At 45.8% G+C, this 20526-nt stretch overlaps 1 protein-coding gene across 4 annotated transcripts in view; it reads left to right on the forward strand.

Annotated features, from left to right (window-relative positions):
• Positions 1-272: 272 nt before the first annotated feature.
• The window catches only part of pecam1a (platelet and endothelial cell adhesion molecule 1a), a 46897-nt gene continuing 26643 nt past the window's right edge, over positions 273-20526 (forward strand). For all 4 annotated transcript variants that reach the window (XM_077213881.1, XM_077213883.1, XM_077213879.1 and 1 more), the window contains exons 1-7: positions 273-403; positions 492-515; positions 2820-3113; positions 3439-3720; positions 10439-10699; positions 11201-11470; positions 11895-12179. In XM_077213881.1, coding sequence (XP_077069996.1) covers positions 364-403; positions 492-515; positions 2820-3113; positions 3439-3720; positions 10439-10699; positions 11201-11470; positions 11895-12179 — 1456 coding nt within the window. In that variant the 5' untranslated portion in view covers positions 273-363. The remainder of the gene's footprint in view (positions 404-491; positions 516-2819; positions 3114-3438; positions 3721-10438; positions 10700-11200; positions 11471-11894; positions 12180-20526) is intronic.

The raw sequence follows: 20526 nt of genomic DNA on the forward strand, positions 1-20526 counted from the left end.
TTAATCGTGAAAATCCATCGCACGTGGTACCATGGCCAAAAAAAAACAAGGAGTGCTACCATGGTACTTTTGGTGTTTGTGCTGGACGGATGCCACACCGTTGATCATCTTCTTAATCTTATATGTCGCCGTGATGTCTTCAGCACAGCACTGAAACAGGAGGCCTTTGAGTCCGTAAACAGAATGGCAATGTTTTCCAGGGCCTGGATGAACTAAGCATTCAAAAACACACATCCTGAGGAAGGAACACGTTTCCTGATCCACGTTAAACAAAGAAAGGCGGTTCCATGCGATAAGTGCGAGCATTCTGCCCTTCTCTCCATCCTCAACGTCCTTCACATTCATGAACACTCACCTGTGAAGATGAGCGTGTGTCTTCTCTGGCTCGGCCTGAGCGCTCTGTGTAAGGACACTCCGGACAGATTCAGACCATCTCATCCTCTTTTTATTCATTTGTCTCACCTCTTTCTCACTTTTGCTCTCATCTGCAGGGCAAGCGGCCGGCACACAGGCAGGTAAGTCCTCAGTTTCCGTTTTATTCGCATGTGAGGGAACCGTTTTTTGATCACGACGACAGTTTTGGGGCTGTTGAGTTATATTTACCTCTCTCAGATTCACCCGACCGCTTCATTTATATAGTTGGGCAAAGGGAGCAGTGAAATATCATGACAGTTCTGTGCTTTTCTGGGACTTCTTGGATGTATTTTTAGTCCGAGCAGATCTGTGATTCGCTTGGATGCTTTGAACCTTCAGAGATATTTTGACACGCACTGTTTAGCCACTCACAGGAAATTTGCACTTCGTATAATAGCAAGATGTTTAGTCTGCGTTTAATTAGAGGCTCAAACAAGATCAGTGATGCAGATTCCAGCCCACAAACACTGTTGCTTTATAATCAACCCACCACCATTAACTTTGGGTTTGGATTATCCTTGTTTAATCAGATTGTAGTGGTGTTTACTGGGCTGACTTGTACAGCGGAGAGCTCTGGTTGTGTTTGTTGGTCGGGCTCTGTGCTCCTCAGGGAATAATGTTGTGTATGTTTATGTGCTTTCCTTCCTTCCTCTTCTTTTTTGTCGGGAACGCCGCTGCTCTCCACACTCAGTGTAGCCTTCTTTAAGACTTCAGGAAAAGAGCTGAGTGTGTTCTGCTCAAAGTAAACATGCCGAGAGGATGACTCTTTAGAAGTGGCATCTGATGGCCTTTTTTTGTTTTTGTAAACCGAAGGGGGTGCACATTTCTGTAAGAATGAACATACAGTACTGCACTGGCGCTGTCTGAAGCATCGTTTTACCCTTCACTGAGAAGACATTCCCAGAATTCACCACTTGTGTTAAATAAGTGCACCTAATAGATTGTAGTGTACTTCAAATCTTAAAAGCATATTTTAAAACCTGTACTTGCATATAATATAATATTGCTGAAATGAATGACACTTACATGACTTAAATGGGCCTTTAAAACATGCACTTAGTAATAATGTCAAATTAAAAGTTTTACTTTAAAGTACATTTTAAATAATTATGTTTCAATAATATTTTGTCGTGCTTTAAAAGGAGTACACTTATTTTGATGTGTTGACTAACATACTAAAGCACATGTAAAGTACTTGATTATGATTTTGAACTTTAGTGTGTTGTTCAATATTGCATTTAAAGTTAATACATTTTAAATACTTCACCATGTAACAATGTGCGATTACAAATTTATTTCAATATATTACATACAAGTTTCAATATAAATGATATTAAATTATATTTTACTTCTTAAATATATTTTATATGATTACCTTGAAGACACTGTAAACGTGTGACAGGAAGTTTGCAGAATTCACAGCAGGTTCAACAAAAATGAACTAAAATTATCTCAGACCCAACAAGTGTTTTTGAGAGTGCAACACATTTGTATAATCTCTTCAAACAGAAGGTTTAAAAGCTTGTTATGATCACTTTTAAATAGTCATCTATTGTGTAACACTGCAGACGACGAAATGTCAATAATAAATGAGTAAAATAATTTTATAATAATATATAAATGTATTAAATGTTTTTTTTTATTTATAATGAACCTTTTAAAAACACATTGATGTTTCACATTTATTTACAAAATTATTAAAATTGTATTAATGTGATATTAATATTATTATTTATTTAAAAATGTAATTAAGATCATTGCTATATAATTATTTATAAACAAATTCAGTTAATATTGTAGTTAATAAAAAGTGACATATTCTGTCACTTTATTTTTTTCTTGGCTATTGGCTCAGATCCAGCCCACATCTTGGCCGTGTGGAATCTACGTGTACCATATGGGCCGACACTGTTGCTGTCGGGGGTTGCTTCATTAATGTTTTAATTTCTACGTTTTTGAATTATGAAATATAGAATGTCTTTGACACTGTGTGTGTGTGTGTGTGTGTGTGTGTGTGTGTGTGTGTGTGTGTGTGTGTGTGTGTGTGTGTGTGTGTGTGTGTGTCTGTGTGTGTGTGTGTGTGTGTGTGTGTGTGTGTGTGTGTGTGTGTGTGTGTGCGTGTGCGTGTGCGTATGTAAAAAGGTTTGGCTATACTTGTGAGGGCCAAATGTCCTCACTTATTTAACAAAATATCATGACAAGCGACTACTGAGGACATTTTACTGGTCCTCATTAATTAAAAAGGCTTTTAAATTGGCCAAAAAACGTGTTTTTATTTAAATCTAGTGTTTTGTTTTTGTTATGTTGACATAAAATCAATGGAAGTCTATGCAATGTCCTCTTTAATATAGTGAGACAAATTTGTGTGTGTGTGTGTGTGTTTATCCCTGGGTCTTTCTGAGCAGCATTCACCATTGATCAGGTGACGTTGACTGTGCATCCTGGTAATAATGTGGCGAGTAGCACTAGCGTAACCTTGCGTTGTGAGGCCAAGGTCAGCCACAGCCTCCCCCAGCCGCTGACATACACCTTCAGCTTCCTGCTGGACGACCAGGTCATGTACTCCAAAAATACCAGCGCCTCAGTGGTGGAGCGCAGTTTATCTCCAGCCAGGGTGTTCAACTCGGGTCGCTACCAGTGCGCTGTCCGCATCCACGACAAGACCAAGACAAGCACCAGTCAGGCACTCAGAGTCACAGGTTAGTCACATAACTAATGCTCACCAGAGCATAATTCTACTAATTCTATTTTAGCAGCTGTTGCTGTCCACTTTTATATCCACAGTGGATATGAAAACAGCACTGAAAACAGCTGATTTAACAGGCATGTGTAGACTTTATCTATTTAACCACACATGTTTGCGACTATGTTTTATTTATTTTTAGATTTGCACCAATAATGTTTGAGATCTGTTTGGATTTGGAAAATGTTGCATGGTTATTGTTGTTGCCACTAAATTTTGTAGGTGATGTGATTGGCTATTGAGAGGTCAATGTTTAATAAAAAGTCTTTAAACCCATGAAGGCCTTCAAGTCCCCACGCTGAAGGTGAAGTCTGATATAATTTCTGAGGGTGAAGACATCAGTGCCACATGCAGCGCACCAGAGGAGACGGGCAGTCTGAACTTCTATTTCTACGCGGACGATCAGGAGGTCAAGCGTGTCTCTAGTAAGAGCAACTCTGTGACGACCACTCTTGCCATGCAGAAGCTCACAGACGTCTACCTGCACTGTGTCTATCTGGTTATCATGCATCCTGATGCGGGCTTCTCCAACAAAAGCAACACGGTGAAAGTGATTATAGAAGGTAACATCATGTACATTTTGCTTGGTCAACAAAATTGTTGTTTTGTGGCTGTTAGTCCACATCTGTTGGCTACACTCAAAATTATTTAAGTCTGTTTTTAAGGCTCATTCTACCCAAAAATAAAAAATTCTGTCATTAATTTCTCACCCTCATGTCGTTCCAAACCCGTAAGCCCTTCTTTCATCTTCAGAATACAAATTAAGGTACTTTGAATGAAATCCTAGAGCTTTCTTTACAAGCCATAGGCAACAACGTCACTGCAACTTTCAAGGATCAGAAAGGTAGTAAAGACATCATTAAAATAGTCCATGTAACTACAGGGGTTCAACCTTAATGTTATGAAGCGGCGAGAATACTTTTTTGTGCAAAACCCCTACAAAAAATAACGATTAACGATTCACCAATCTCTTCCACGTCATTCTCCTACGCTGTGGACGTAGTGAAACATTGCAGCACTTCTAGGTTCTACGTCAAAACGCCAGCTCACTATTGGCCAGCTCCTGTATCAGCATCACACGCATGTGTCGTGTGCTCAAATCACCAGCGTCGGCCAATAATTAACCAGCATTCCTTTGTATAACCCGGAAGTGCTTTACTTTGTCTACTACATAAATAACGAAGAGAAGAAGTTGTTGAATAAAGTCGTTTTGGTAACACTTTAGAATAAGGTTTCTTCGTTAATGAATAACTACACAAGAACCAATGAGTAACACAATATTAACAATCTAGTAACTATTATTAACTAACAAGAAACTCTGATTAACGAACTAGTAAGTAATAGCGCACAGATGAAAGTGGTAGTTCACTAATCAATAACTACTATTTTTTTAATGCTTCCCAAAGAACTACTGAAAAAGTTTATTAACAATCTCATAACTGCTATTAACTAAAAAGAAACTCTGATTAGCGAATTAAGAAGCAATAGTGCACAGATGAAAGTGGTACTTCAATAACTACGATATTTTTTATGCTTCCCAGAGAACTACTGAAAATTTTCATAATTCATACAAAATTAATCAATAACAAATGCAGGATAAACGACTAGCACTGCATTAACATTTGAAATGCTACTGTAAACGAATACACAAGGTGTTTACATTATCAATATGTAATAGCACAGCAGACTTATGATTTGGGAAAGCTGTTAATAATTGGCCTATCCTGTCTATTTATCAACTGAATAATTTTAAAGAAATGGATTTTTAAATGCAGTTGTCGGGACTTGTCCTGTGGCCATTTTTCCGGCATTCCTCTGGACTGGCATTGAATCACTAGAGTCACGGTGACGACTGGAACATATTGAGTCATCAGTCACCCAAATACCATACAGGGATTTTATTATTTCACTGTTAATATTATTAACATTATTTAAAATGTTTTTATGTATGTCTCCTAGCTTTTATATATATATATATATATATATATATATATATATATATATATATATATATATATATATCAGGAATCAATCAGATTCATTCCCATCCACAACTCAAAGATCACTCTCCCCGGAATACTAACCACTCACACCTGTGCACCATCAATTACCTCATCACCCAGCTCTACAAAACACCCATGCACACTTCAGTCTTTGTCAAGCCTCCAACAGGAATAGACCATAACCCTCTGTCTCCTGAAGTCTCCAAGTCAACCTGAAAACCACAACGTAACGTATACTCACCTTTGAAATACTCACCTTTGTATCCTTGTCCCGCTGTTCCCAGAAGTCCTGCCTGGTCCCATGTTCCCCGAGTCCTGGAGATTCGTCTGAGTGTCCCACGTTCCCGCCGAGATCTCCGTGTCCGCTACTGTATCTGAAATAGAAAAGGAGACGTATCAATGAACAGTGTCTGCTCACGCCAAGCTAACTAAAGGAGGATCTGCTCACCTGGAATCCGCTCTGCACGTAGTGATCGTCACCGCACCTTCACCTGAACCTTGCCAATTCACCTTGTCACTTGAATCATTGTAAATAAACTCACGTTTGAATTCACTTACCTCCGCCTCTGTGCCTGTATCCTGACAGAAGGCTTGACCTACAAAGGAAAAGAAACAGCACGATGGAGTCTACCCGCCATGGTGATAATCCTGTACAACCTACAACCGCTGTTGTGAATTCCAGTCAGCCGACGCTCAGTACTTCCGCAGGCCCCACTTCTTCTATGGTTTGCTTCGCGAACCCAGCATCACGTCCAGCGCCATTCTCCGGTCGGGCGGAGGATTGCAACGGGTTCCTGCTTCAGTGTTCGCTCGCTTTGGAACAGCAGACCCAGTTGTACCCCACAGAAAGATCGAAGATTGCTTTTATAATCCAACAGTTATCCGGGGCTGCTTTAAGATGGGCTGAAACATTGTGGTTACAGGAATCCACTGTTACCTCGTCGGTACAGGAATTCGTAGACCATTTTAAAGAAGTTTTTGGGCGACCAGTTGATGATTCCTCCACTAGCGACAAACTACTGCAACTGCATCAGGGCAGAAAATCGGTTTCTGAGTATTCATTGGAGTTTCGCACTCTAGCCTCCGCAAGTGGGTGGAACGAGAAGGCGCTCATCTCTGTCTACCGACGTGGTTTGAATCCTGCTCTCCGTCTTCAAATGGCAATATATGATGACAGCCTGGGTGTGGAAAAGTTTATCCAGCAAGCTCTCCGCGTGCACCAACGAACTCAGGGCTGCTATCTCGAAACTCAACGACCCACTAGTACCTCTCAGTACCCCGCGGAAGGTCCATCCGAAGCAGGTAGAGAAAGGATGCAAGTGGATACTCACCGACTGGCTCCAGCGGAACGTGCCCGACGTCGAGAGCTAAGATTATGTCTGTATTGCGGAATGGGAGGACATTTTCGTCAGTCATGTCCAACTCGACCCCCCAGAATGCTTGTGAGTTCGGTCTTTACGACCGATTCGGTGTCAGCCCCATTAACGATATCAGTGATCCTAAAATCCACGACTTTCCATGTTTCTGCCACAGCCATTGTGGACTCCGGGTCGGCAGGAAACTTCATTTCCGGACAGCTCTGTCAAAAACTCCAGTTCAATCCAGTCGAGGCTGCCAAATTACCACCTCACCGAGCCTGGGATTGTGCCATCGATCTCGTTCCAGGAGAGCCCATCCCTAAGGGACGAATCTACTCCCTGTCTATCCCCGAACAAAGAGCCATGAAACAGTACATTGAAGAAGCCTTGAAACAGGGTTATATCCGCTCCTCCACATCACCTGCTGCTGCCAGTTTTTTCTTTGTCCCTAAGAAGGATGGCGGACTACGTCCGTGTATCAACTATAGAACCCTGAATCGGATAACCGTGAAGTTCAGCTATCCACTCCCGCTGGTTCCTTCCTCTCTGGAACAACTTTGAGAGGTTAATGTATTCACCAAACTGGATTTGAGAAGCGTATATAATCTCATCCGAATTCGAGAAGGCGACGAATGGAAGACCGCGTTCATCACCCCAGCAGGCCATTACGAATATTTGGTTATGCCATATGGTCTGGTAAACGCTCCTTCCATCTTCCAAAGCTTCATGGATGAAGTCTTCCGAGATTACCTGAATCGGTTCGTAATAATCTACATTGACGACATTCTAATCTATTCCAAGGATCCAGTGGAACATCAACGACATGTCTCCCTAGTACTCCAACAGCTACGTGAATTCTCCCTGTTCCTTAAGGCAGAGAAATGTTCCTTCCACCAAACCTCAGTCGAGTTCCTCGGTTATCAACTCAGTGAAAAAGGAGTAGAGATGGACGATAGCAAGACCAAGGCGATAGCTTCCTGGCCAACCCCACAGACTGTTAAAGAATTGCAAAGGTTCCTTGGATTTGCCAATTTTTACCGGAGGTTCATTCACCAGTACAGCCTGTTAACTGCCCCTCTAACATCTCTCCTCAAAGGAAAGCCCAAGACACTGCTCTGGACCGGTGAGGCCGATCACGCATTCCAGTCTCTAAAGACAGCGTTCACCACAGCTCCTCTACTCCGACATCCTAATCCTGAGGAAATGTTCATTGTTGAAGTTGATGCCTCCACTACTGGGGTAGGAGCTGTGTTATCCCAGTACTCCAACTCGTCCCCCAAACCTATGCCATGTGCGTTCTTCTCTCACAAGTTATCGCCTGCTGAGGTAAACTATGATATCCGCAATCGGGAACTCCTGGCGGTAAAGCTTGCTCTTGAAGAATGGCGACACTGGTTAGAGGGCGCCAAACACCCATTCCTGGTTCTCACTGACCACAAGAATCCCCAGTACTTATAGGAAGCAAAGCGACTCAATCCACGCCAGGCCAGATGGGCACTCTTCTTTACTCGATTCCATTTCCAGATCTCCTATCGCCCTGGTTCAAAGAACGTCCGAGCGGATGCTCTGTCTCGTCTCCATGCCGCCGAAACTCACCACGAAGAACCCGAGAATATCTTACCAGAAAGGATGTTTGTCAATCCCATTCAGTGGGATTTAAACGAGCAACTGATGGAGTTGTCCCGACACCAGCCCAGTCCTCCAGAGTGCCCAGCCGGAAAGATTTACGTACCCGATGAATTTCGCATGTCACTAATCTCCTCAGCACACTCATCCGTTGGGACGGGTCACCCTGGAATAACCAAGACCTGCTCCACCCTCCAGACCCGCTACTGGTGGCCCAACATGCTCCGCGATGTCAAGACCTTCATCAAAGGATGCATCCTGTGCGCTATGAATAAGAATCCCCGTCACTTACCCGCTGGAAAGCTCATGCCCCTACCTGTTCCACAAAGACCCTGGTCACACATTGGGGTTGATTTTGTGACTGACCATCCACCCTCAGAGGAAAGCACCTGTATCCTGGTGGCCATTGATCGCTTTTCTAAAGCGTGCAAGTTGATTCCCCTGAAGAACTTACCCACAGCATTTGTAACCGCAGAACTGTTAATGGAACATGTCTTCCGGAATTTCGGCCTTCCAGAGGACATTGTGTCAGACAGGGGGCCACAATTCATCTCAAAGGTGTGGCGAGCCTTCTTTGCATTAATGAACGTAACCGTAGGTCTAACTTCAGGGTATCACCGACAGGCGAATGGGCAGGCGGAACGTAAAATCCAGGATGTCAGCCGTTTCCTCCGTACCTTCTGCCATCCCAACCAGCATCTCTGGAGCCGCTATCTCGTATGGGCAGAGTATGCTCAAAACTCCCTTCGACAAACCTCCACCAACTTAACCCCGTTCCAATGCATTCTGGGTTACCAACCCCCACTGTTCCCGTGGTCCGGGGAGTCCTCAGAAGTCCCTGCATTCAACGCCTGGTTCCGGAACAGTGAGAGGGTATGGAACCAAGCTCACCATCACCTCCAACAAGCCATAAACCGCCACAGTCACTTCGCAGACGCTCATCGTCGCAACGCCCCCAAATACCAACCTGGCCAACTATATATATATATATATATATATATATATGTGTGTGTGTGTGTGTGTGTGTGTGTGCGCATATCTTGTGAGTGAGAAGATTCTACACTTTATTGGCTTTTCATTAGTAACTACAGTAAGAATCATGGGAACTAACTAGTAATGACTCAAGTGTTACTACATACTTCAAAAGAAATTTTCTAAAAGTATACTAAAGTTCACCAAAAATCTCAAACGCTTGAAATGACTTTTGTGTTTGGTTGCACAAATCATGACTAGATAATGTAGTAACACTTGAGTCATTACTAGTTAGTTCCCATGATCTTCACTTTAGAATACGGATCCAAATAATTAGTAATTCCCATAGAAGTATGAAGTACCACTTTCATCTGTGCACTATTACTTCCTAATTCGTTAATCAGAGTTTCTTTTTAGTTAATAGTAGTTACTAGATTGCTAATAAACTTTTTCAGTAGTTCTCTGGGAAGCATTAAAAAAATAGTAGTTATTGATTAGTTAATAGTGAACTACCACTTTCATCTGTGCGCTATTACTTACTAGTTTGTTAATCAGAGTTTCTTGTTAGTTAATAATAGTTACTAGATTGTTAATATTGTGTTACTCATTGGTTCTTGTGTAGTTATTCATTAACGAAGGAACCGTATTCTAAAGTGTTACCGACGTTTTTGTTTTGTTTTTTAGCACAAAAAGTATTCTCGTCGCTTCATAACATTTAGGTTGAACCACTGTAGTCACATTAACTATTTTAACAATGTCTTTACTATCTTTCTGGGCCTTGAAAATTGCAGTGACGTTGCTGCCTATAGAGGAATCAGAAAGCTCTCGGATTTCATCAAAAATATCTTAATTTCTATTCCAAAGATGAACGAGGGTCTTACAGGTTTAGAATGGCATATGGGTCAGTTATTAATGACAGAAATTTCATTTGTGGGTGAACTAACTTTTTAAGAATTATGCATTCAATTGTTTGACTGTTTGTTTGATCAAATAAATGCGGCCTTGGTGAGCACAAGAAGCTTCTTTAAGAAACAGAAACATAAACTTTTGAATGGCCGTGTAAATGCTGGTCATAAATATCAACATTTTTTAATCATCTTCCACTCATGGATTATGCACATTTTAGTCCAATAAAACTTAAATATAGAAATGCCCCTAAAGTTATAATGCCTCTTAACCCCATATGATATGGCAAGAAGTATAGCAACACAAGAAAATACAGCTAAGCAAGTAATTTCATGGGGTCTTTATTGAGCATATCCACAGCTGACTATATTTTGCATTGACAGTGAGATAGATCTTTTTTTTTTTTCTTATTACAGATCTTGATGCGATCAGGCCGCAAATAAGCATCTCCCCCAACACGAATGTTGTTGAGGGTGACAGGGTGCAGATCACATGTCAGGTGCAATATCCCTCAGTTCTCGAGTTGTTCCTTACCAAAGGGAACACCGTACTTCATCAATATCATACAACGTTCACATACAGCCTCACCGTAAGAGCTGAGGATTCAGGGGACTATGTGTGTAAAGCAGAGAAAGGCAACGTGCAAAAGATGACCGTCTATGGGCTTAATGTCTCAGGTAATTAGCCACAAACATACACATTTTGAGTGCACATGCAGATTTTTTTCTGATTTGTTTATCAGAACAAAATTAATATATTTATTAATGAACAAATAATATATTTTATTTTGCCAAGAAAGAAATGATGCATACTATAATACATAACATGTAAAATAAATTACACTGCATCAGTGTTATTATACTATCATTGAGATATAATTATAGATTTTATTCATATTTTGAATGTTTTTACTTTCTGTTTTCATTTAAACTGTAGTTATTTTTAGTAATTTTGTTGTGTTTTTTTGTCATTTAAAAAACAAAACAATTTATATATCGTTTTTAGTAATTTCTATTGCGGTTTTAGTTTTTGTTATTTTAGTTTGAGGGGGTTTTTTTTCAGTTAAAGTTTATTTTATTTCGAGCAATGAACTATTTTATGGTTTTAGTTTTAGTTGACTATAATATCCCTCCACTGCATAAAAAACTACATTTTCTGACTCCATGTTCACTCTTTAGAACTGTTCTCGAAGCCAATTTTGAGAATGATCCCAAATCAGGTTTTTGAAGGTGAACGCTTCACTCTGACCTGCCGCAGTGCTATAAGCTCCTCAGAGAAGATCAAAAAAGCGGACATAAAGTATGCTTTCCTGAAAGAAGATCGGAACATTTATTCAGGTGCAGACTACGTTGCCACTGCGAGCCTGGCCACCAATGGGAAATACTCCTGTATGGCAGTGGCTAAAGGAGTTAACAAGACCAGCCAACAACTCAATTTAAAAGCTAAAGGTGAAGAGTTCATGCTTTTGCCAAAGCTCCGGCATTAGAGGACATGCATATATTATACACATTATTGATAGTAACAATGGAAAATGCTTTGTTATAACACTCTAAGTTATAACATGTTATAACATAGTAATATATATATATATATATTTTTTTTTTAACTAGTCATATAGTCACGCATCTTTCAGAGAATCTAAAGAACTCCATAGAAAGGAAAGTTCCCATGGATGTTAAAGGTTCTTCATGGACCCATCAATGCAAATAAAGAACATTTATTTTTTTAAAGTGAAGAGCTGACTGCTTGGAATATGAAGCAGATATATTCATTTCAATTGATATGGTGCATTGCAAGAACACAATTTCTTTAGTGAATAGGCACCCTAATGCTTTTTTCATGCTTCTCATTTTCCTCCCCTCTTTTTTCCAGTTCCTGTTTCTACCCCAGTCATTCGTGTTGTTGATAAGGTGATTGTTGATCGGCCATTCAAGGTTTTGTGTGAGGCTGAGAATGGAACGCTTCCAATAACATACACCTTACTGAAGGCCCGCATGTCAATGGATGAGAGGAGAGTGGTTGAGGCAGCTGACAAGGCACTCTTCAGCATAAACTCCATCAGTTCTCCAGAAGAGATCCACAGCTTCACATGTCAGGCTCAAAACCAGGGGCCATCGATCAGTAGCACCAGTCAACCCCTTAAAGCAGAAGTCATAGGTAAGAGGACCAAACCCTGACTTCTTCATGGTCAATGATTTGTGTGCCTAAAGTTGCTGCTATTTTTGAATAATTTGGAAGTGCATGTTGCCATTTTTAGATGCCATAATCATTGATAGACTTTTGTGACCGGTACCATTTTTGATGACTCTTACATTCATTGTATTCCTGTTCTGCACAGACAAAAGCTTTTCAAGACAACATTCAAAGTTTGTCTTGATGATTTTTTTGCAGCACAAGTTAATTGGAAAAACAAGCCTCTATCTACATTTTTTCAAGCTCCAACAATGTCCTCCTCCCTAGCATTTTTGTGTTTTATCTATTTATCACATTTTTCTATTTAGCTATTTTATCATACTTTTTTCCCCCTGATCATGTTCCCCACAGCGGGTGGACCTAGTCAAAAACTAAGTGATAACAAGCCCCACCCATTCAAAGGAACAATATGATTGGTCAATTTTCCTGTCATTTGATATTCGTCTTTTGACCTCAAAACACTTTTACCATAGTGCATGATTTGTAAACATACACTGAACAAAATTATAAACGCAACAATTGTTTTTGCCCCCATTTTTCATGAGTTGAACTCAAAGATCTAAGACTTTTTCTATGTACACAAAAGGCCTATTTCTCTCAAATATTGTTCACAAATCTGTCTAAATCTGTGTTAGTGAGCACTTCTCCTTTGCCAAGATAATCCATCCACCTAACAGGTTTGGCATTTCAAGATACTGATTAGACAGCATGATTATTGCACAGGTGTGCCTTAGGCTGGCGGCCACTCTAAAATGTGCAGTTTTATCACACCGCGCGCCACAGATGTCGCAAGTTCTGACTGCAGGAATGTCTACCAGAGCTGTTGCCCGTGAATTGAATGTTCATCTCTCTACCATAAGCGGTCTCCAAAGGCGTTTCAGAGAATTTGGCAGTACATCCAACCAGCCTCACAACCGCAGACCACGTGTAACCACACTAGGCAAGGACCTCCACATCCAGCATCTTCACCTCCAAGATCGTCTGAGACCAGCGACCCGGACAGCTGCTGCAACAATCGGTTTGCAAAAACAATGACTTTATACACAAACTGTCAGAAACAGTCTCAGGGAAGCTCGTCTGCATGCTCGTTGTCCTCATTGGGGTCTCGACCTGACTGCAGTTCGTCGTCGTAACCGACTTGAGTGGGCAAATGCTCACATTCGATGGCGTCTGGCACTTTGGAGAAGTGTTCTCTTCACGGATGAATCCCTGTTTTCACTGTACAGGGCAAATGGCAGACAGCGTGTATAGCATCGTGTGGGTGAGCGGTTTGCTGATGTCAACGTTATGGATCGAGTGGCCCATGGTGGCGGTGGGGTTATGGTATGGGCAGGCGTATGTTATGGACAATGAACACTGGTGCATTTTATTGATGCCATTTTTAATGCACAGAGATACCGTGACGAGATCCTGACACCCATTGTTGTGCCATTCATCCACGACCATCATCTCATGTTGCAGCATGATAATGCATGGCCCCATGTTGCAAGGATCTGTACATAATTCCTGGAAGCTGTAAACATCCCAGTTCTTGCATGGTCAGCATACTTATTGTACGTCACCCATTGAACATGTCGGGCATGCTCTGAATCTGCGTATTCGACAGCGTGTTCCAGGTCCTGCCAATATCCAGCAACTTCGCACAGCCACTGAAGAGGAGTGGACCAACATTCCACAGGCCACAATCAACAACCTGATCAACTCTGTGTGAAGGAGATGTGTTGCACGGTGTGAGGCAAATGGTGGTCACACCAGATACTGGCTGGTTTTCGGACCCCCCGGACCGTAGGGTTGCATTTTGTTGTGGCCAGCCTAAGGCACACCTGTGCAATAATCATGCTGTCTAATCAGCATCTTGATATGCCACACCTGTGAGGTGGATGGATTATCTCGGCAAATGGGAAGTGCTCACTAACACAGATTTAGACAGATTTGTGAACAATATTTGAGAGAAATTTTATATATATATATGTGTGTGTGTGTGTGTGTGTGTATGTGTGTGTGTGTGTGTGTGTACAAAAGGCCTTTTGTGTACATAGAAAAACTCTTAGATCTTTGAGTTCCACTCATGAAAAATGGGGGCAAAAACAATTGAAGTTTACATTACATTACTAATTACATTACTTTTTTGCTGTAGTAAACTTGTCCAGTATCCAGTAAAACTTAAATCATGATAAAAGAGCTCAATGAATTGCTTTAGCAAATGAGTCTTTATCTTACTTTTGCTTTCCTTAACACTATCCATTAGGTTTAGTTTATGGTTTGATGTATCTATTTTTTTTTCTTTTACCAAGTTTAAAATCTGGAGACTCGTCCAAAGTAATGTATTAATCATTGTCAGAGAAACAAACAGTGAACATACTTTATGAATGCATGTTAAATATGTCTATTGTCAAAACACAAGTTTATAAAGTTTTTAGTTCACATAAAAATAAAAATTCTGTCATTAGTTATTCATAAACACACACACACGCACACATGTTAAGAATATGGGCTAATGCACTGTTGTCACGGTTAAAGTGTAATAAAAACAAAGAAGAGATGCATGAAGCAGGACGGCGATTGTCATTTTAAATAAATTTAATAGATTTAATAAACACTCCCACCATTAACGCTAACGCAAGACAAAGAACTGAAGAAAACGTCTACGGCTACGTATGTAACCCTCGTTCCCTGATTAGGGAACGGAGACGTTACGTCGGATGACGACGAATGGGGTTTCGCTTAGAAAGCCTATCAACTTCGAGTATTACAAAACGAGCCAATGGCAAAGAAATGCCATAGGTCTGCGGAATTTGCATGGCGTAACTCCGCCCCACCTCGTGGGTATAAAAGGAGGAAGCCGGCAGCAAGCAGATATGTTTCTTTGCTGAGGAGCCTAGATTGAGCTCAGGCGATCCCCGCGGTACAGCGGAAAGTGGCAGGCAGAAGTAACGTCTCCGTTCCCTACTCAGGGAACTAGGTTTACATACGTAACCGTAGACGTTCCCTTTTGTTGTCACTCCGAGTTACGTCGGATGACGACGAATGGGGTAACCAGTCTAATCACGCCACCTTCTCAGCTGTCTTCCAGTGCCCTGCGTAAATCAAGATCCCTGTCGAGACTGGACGAAGGACTCCATTTAACACAGGAATACCAAGGTACACTGGGAAGCATATCCCAAGATAGGGGAAGTATGCAATTAATGCCAACCCGGAGGGGGGGGAGGGGGGGGGGGGGGGACTTAGAGAATACACATATGACCCGAAGGAACATATGGAGAACACTGGGGTATCCAGCCGCAGGTGGAATATTTCAACCCCAGGGGTGGCAAGGTGGCTTGCCAAGGGAAAGACACATGCTCCGAGAGGCTTACAGTGGAAATACACATGTGGGGGTCGCTCAGGGGAGGGACCATGCACACGGGAGGCACCTAGCCGACGCACAGGCAATAGACACTGGCGCCAACGTCAGGAGTGCTAGAGGAACTCAGGGCTTTCGGGAAAGCTCACCTGAGGAGAATATCGCACGTATCCAGTCCGTGGAGTGGAATGGCGAGCAAGCGAAGACACCTGAGCGGGTCCAGTACTAGCTGGTTGAAGCGAGTACATGAGAGGACACTGGCTCCACTCGGAGATTGTAGAATCTGGCGACTGTGTTAGGTGTCGCCCAGCCTGCAGCTCTGCAGATGTCTGTTAGCGAGGCGCCATGCGCTAGAGCCCAAGAGGACGCCACACTCCGGGTGGAGTGGGCAGTCACACCAAGGGGGCACGGTCGACCTTGCTGCTGGTATGCCAAAGCAATGGCGTCCACTATCCAGTGAGACAACCTTTGCTTGGAGAGAGCCTTTCCCTTCAGCTTCCCACCATAACAGACAAAGAGCTGGTCTGAGGTCCTGAAACACTGCGTCCTGTCTACATAGGCGCGGAGAACGCGTACTGGACAGAGCAGTGCCAAGGCTGGGTCTGCCTCCTCCGGGGGCAGCGCTTGCAGGTTCACCACCTGGTCCCGGAAGGGAGTGGTAGGAACCTTGGGCACATATCCAGGCCAGGGTCTCCGGAACACGTGAGAGTAAGCCGGCCCGAATTCCAGGCACGCTTCGTCAACGGAGAATGCGTGCAGGTCCCCTACCCTCTTGATGGAGGCCAGAGCAACCAGGAGCGCTGTCTTCATAGAAAGGAATTAAGCTCGACTGATTGCAGTAGCTCAAATGGAGCACTCTTCAGGGCAGTTAGAACCACTGAGAGGTCCCAAGAGGGAACGAGAGGAGGGCGAGGCGGATTTAATCTCCTCGCTCCTCTCAGGAACCTGATGACCAGGTCATGCTTCCCCACCGACTTACCTTCGATGAGGTCATGGTGTGCGGCAATAGCTGCAACATAGACCTTCAGGGTGGAGGGAGACAGCCTTCGCTCCAGCCCCTGTTGAAGGAAGGAAAGCACAACGCTGATCGAGCATCTCCGGGGGTCTTCTAGGTGAGAAGAGCACCAGCTGACGAAGAGGTTCCACTTCAACGCATAGACGTGTCTCGTGGACGACGCCCTAGCAGAAGTGATGGTAGCCACCACCGCTGGTGGTAGGGTACTCAAACCTGCCTCGTCCTGTTGAGGAGCCACACGTGGAGGTTCCAGAGATCGGGACGAGGGTGCCATAGGGTGCCCCGTCCCTGAGAAAGAAGGTTCTTCCTCAGAGGGATCGGCCAGGGTGGTGCTGTCGCGAGGAGTACTAGTTCGGGAACCAAGTCCGGTTGGGCCAGTAAGGGGCAACCAGGATGACCTGCTCCTCGTCCTCCCTGGTCTGCGCACGAAGGCTCACTGGGGGAAACGCATACTTGCGGCCCTGCGGCCAGCTGTGCGCCAGAGCATCTGTGCCGAGCGTGTCCTCGGTCAGGGAATAAAACTGGGCGCAGTGGGTCGAGTCGTGGGAGGCAAACAGATCTATCTGTGCGTCCCTGAACTGGTCCCAAATCAGCTGGACCGACTGGGGATGGAGTCGCCATTCTCCAGGGAGTGGCTGAAGCCGTGAGAGCTTGTCGGCTGCACAGTTCAGTACTGCCAACAACTCGAGGCAATTGACATGCCAAAGCCGCTGGGGTCCTGTCCAGGAGCCCGCAGCAGCATGTCCATTGCACATGGCGCCCCAGCCCGTGGTGGAGGCATCTGTTGAGATAAAAACATGCCGGGAAGCTCGTACCAGGGGGACACCCGCCCTGAGAAAACTGAGGTTCGACCACGGGGTGAAGAACTGACGGCAGGTCGGAGTAACTGGTACTCGGAGCGTGCCGTGTTGCCATGCCCACCTCGGGACTCGGTCGCGAAGCCAAAGCTGAAGCGGTCTCATATGAAGCAATCCGAGCATCGTGACCGCGGCTGCAGATGCCATATGCCCCAGGAGCCTCTGAAAGAGTTTCAGTGGAACCGCACTCCTGCCCTCGAATTGTCTCAGGCAAGTCAGCAGTGACTGTGCGCGCTCGCTCGTAAGCTGCTCGGACATGGCGACCGAGTCGATGTCCATACCGAGAAAAGAGATCCTCTGCACAGGGCAAATTTTGCTCTTCTCCCAGTTGACCCGAAGGCCCAGACGAGCTAGATGCCGAAGCACTAGGTCCCTGTGTTCGCAAACCTGATCTCGAGAGTGAGCTAGGATCAGCCAGTCGTCGATATAACTCAAGATGCGAACCCCGTGTTCCTGAAGCGGAACAAGGGCAGCCTCGACGACCATCGTGAAGATGCGAGGAGACAGGGCTAGCCCGAAAGGGAGAACCGCGTACTGGTATGCCTGCCCCTCGAAAGCAAACCGAAGGAACGGTCTGTGTCGAGGAAGAATGGAGACATGAAAGTAGGCGTCCTTCAGGTCGATCGCTGCAAACAATCCTGGGGCCGTATGCATTCGAAAACGCTTTTGGCGGTGAGCATCTTGAACGGCATCCTGTGAAGGGAGGGGTTCAGCACGCGCAAGTCCAGGATTGGCCGTAACCCACCCGTTTTCTTGGGGACAATGAAGTAGGGGCTGTAGAAGCCGGACCTCATCTCGGCTGGAGGGACAGTCTCGATTGCACCCTTCGCCAGCAGGGTGGCAATCACTGCTCTCATGATGGGGGCATTGCCACCGACCAAAGTGGAGCGGACTCCCCTGAAGCGGGGAGGAGACCGTGCGAACTGAATCGCATAGCCGAACCTGACGGTCCACGCGATCCAGCGGGACAGACGGGGAAGCTCTAGCCAAGCTCCCAGGAACTGAACCAGCGGGATCATGCGAACCACAGGTGTCCCCCCGGAGGGGCAGCGAAGCGGAGTAACTGGCCCAGACGTGGACGGCATAGCGGCCCGGTGTGGGGGCACAGTTAGCAACCGCGCCCTGGCAAAGGGGGCCAGGGGAGGACCAGGCTGGTCGTCCCGCGGGGGCCTGCTCTGCCCGGGGTCTGGCGACAGAGGGGGACAGGGGCGAAGCGGTCCGTGGACGGCACGCCGTGTCAACCGCCTCTGGGACAGAGGGGGGCGAGGAGAGCACAGCTTGTGGGCGGCGCTCTGTGTCGCACGAGAACTCTGTGAGCTCAGGGAAGAGGGGATTGTTTCTGTTTTTAACCACATTAGGGTGCTGCCCACCCGTGGGTGAGCAGCGGGGAGTGGAGAACAAAAGATTCTACTCCGGCCCTCCACCGGGGGAAGGAGTGGTCCTGCTACCACCTCCTGAGAAACAATCATCATCCCTGAGCAGCCCGTCTCAGGAGTGCCGCTTGGCCCGGCGTTTAGCGGGGGGCGGGGCAGGAGAGGGCTGTGGCGCCTTCTTGCGGCTTCCTCCGCGACCGGCCTTGGGTGGAGGCTACTGCGTGGTCCGGATGGGAGGGGCGGGAGCCGCAGGAGGGCGCCCTCGGCGAGAGACAGGTCGAGGCGTCTGCCCGGCCGGCTGGGTGGAGGCAGCAGCGGGCCGGTGGGGCAGAATGTGTTTGATGGCCTCGGTCTGCTTCTGGGCGGTTGAAAACTGTTGGGCAAAATCTTCAACCGCACCGCCGAAGAGGCCGGCCTGGGACAAGGGGGCGTTAAGCAGACGGGTCCGCTCCTCGTCCTGCATGTCGGCCAGGTTCAGCCACAGATGTCTCTCCTGGACCACAGCTGTGGACATCACCAAACCCAGGGAGCGCGCGGTAACCTTCGTCGCCCGGAGGGCAAGGTCGGTCGCGGCGCGCAGCTCATCAAAGAGCCCTGGGTCTGTCCTACCCTCGTGCATGTCTCTGAGCATCTGGGCCTGGTAGACCTGCAGAGTGGCCATAGCATGCAGTGAAGCAGCCGCCTGTCCCACCGCTCTGTAAGACTTCGCCACCAGGGTCGACGAAAATCTACAGGCTTTGGATGGGTGCTTAGGCTCGCCCCGAGAAGAAGCACTCTGAGGACATAGTTGCATGGCAACAGAGCGTTCAACCGGGGGAAGCCCAGTGTACCCACGGGCAGCTGCCTCATCGAGGGGAGGAAAGGCGGATGAGACCAACGAGCGGTCCCGAGAAGACAGGGGGGTCTTCCAGGACTTCGAGATCTCATCATGCACATCCGGGAAGAAAGGTATTGGGGTTTGCCGAGGACGAGGGGCGGCGGCCTTACCCAAAAACCAATCGTCCAGCCGCGAGCGCTCAGGACAGGGTGGTGGCCTCCACTCAAGTCCGATGCTCGCGGCTGCCCAGGAAAGCATGGCTGTCATCTCCGGATCAGACTCGAGCACAGCCGTATGCACACCGGAAGGTGGCAGCTGTGACGAGCCCTCACTTCCAGAAGACTCAAACCCGCCTAGTGATGCTGCAACAGACATGGCATCTTCCTCTGTAGCTTCAACTTAAACACGCGGGCCACCAGAGGGTAGACCCGCGGGAATCAGCATTTGCTAGCAGACACCGTCATTGAAGAGGGGGGCTGGGGTCGCGGACACATAGTCGGCGCCTTGTTCCGGACCGTAACCCTCAGGTCACCCTGGCCACCAGCCGCAGAGCGGGGGGTGGATGAGGGGACTCTCACTCTTGCGAGTTCACAGAGTCTCGACTGTAATGACGCGATGGTCATGTTCCCACGGAGAGAACATGAGTCATCCACGAGCGCTGCTCTAGCATGATCAATGCCCAAACATACTATGCAACGCTTGTGCCCATCAGAGTCCGATACCAATCTGCCGCAACCAGAAGTACACGGGCGAGACATCTTTAAAAAGACGTGCCACGTGTATGCTCTTTTTGTGAGAGAAAACTCAAGTGTTGAAGCACCCGGGGAGAAACGCACCGACTGGCAGACCACTGCAACAGATCAGCAGGCAGCACGCTCTCGGCGTAGATCGCCGTCACACCAACAC

This window comes from Siphateles boraxobius, unplaced genomic scaffold (assembly GCF_051911475.1).
Source record: "Siphateles boraxobius isolate OS27281-9 unplaced genomic scaffold, OSU_SipBor_1 66, whole genome shotgun sequence".
Classification (NCBI taxonomy): Eukaryota; Metazoa; Chordata; class Actinopteri; order Cypriniformes; family Leuciscidae; genus Siphateles; species Siphateles boraxobius.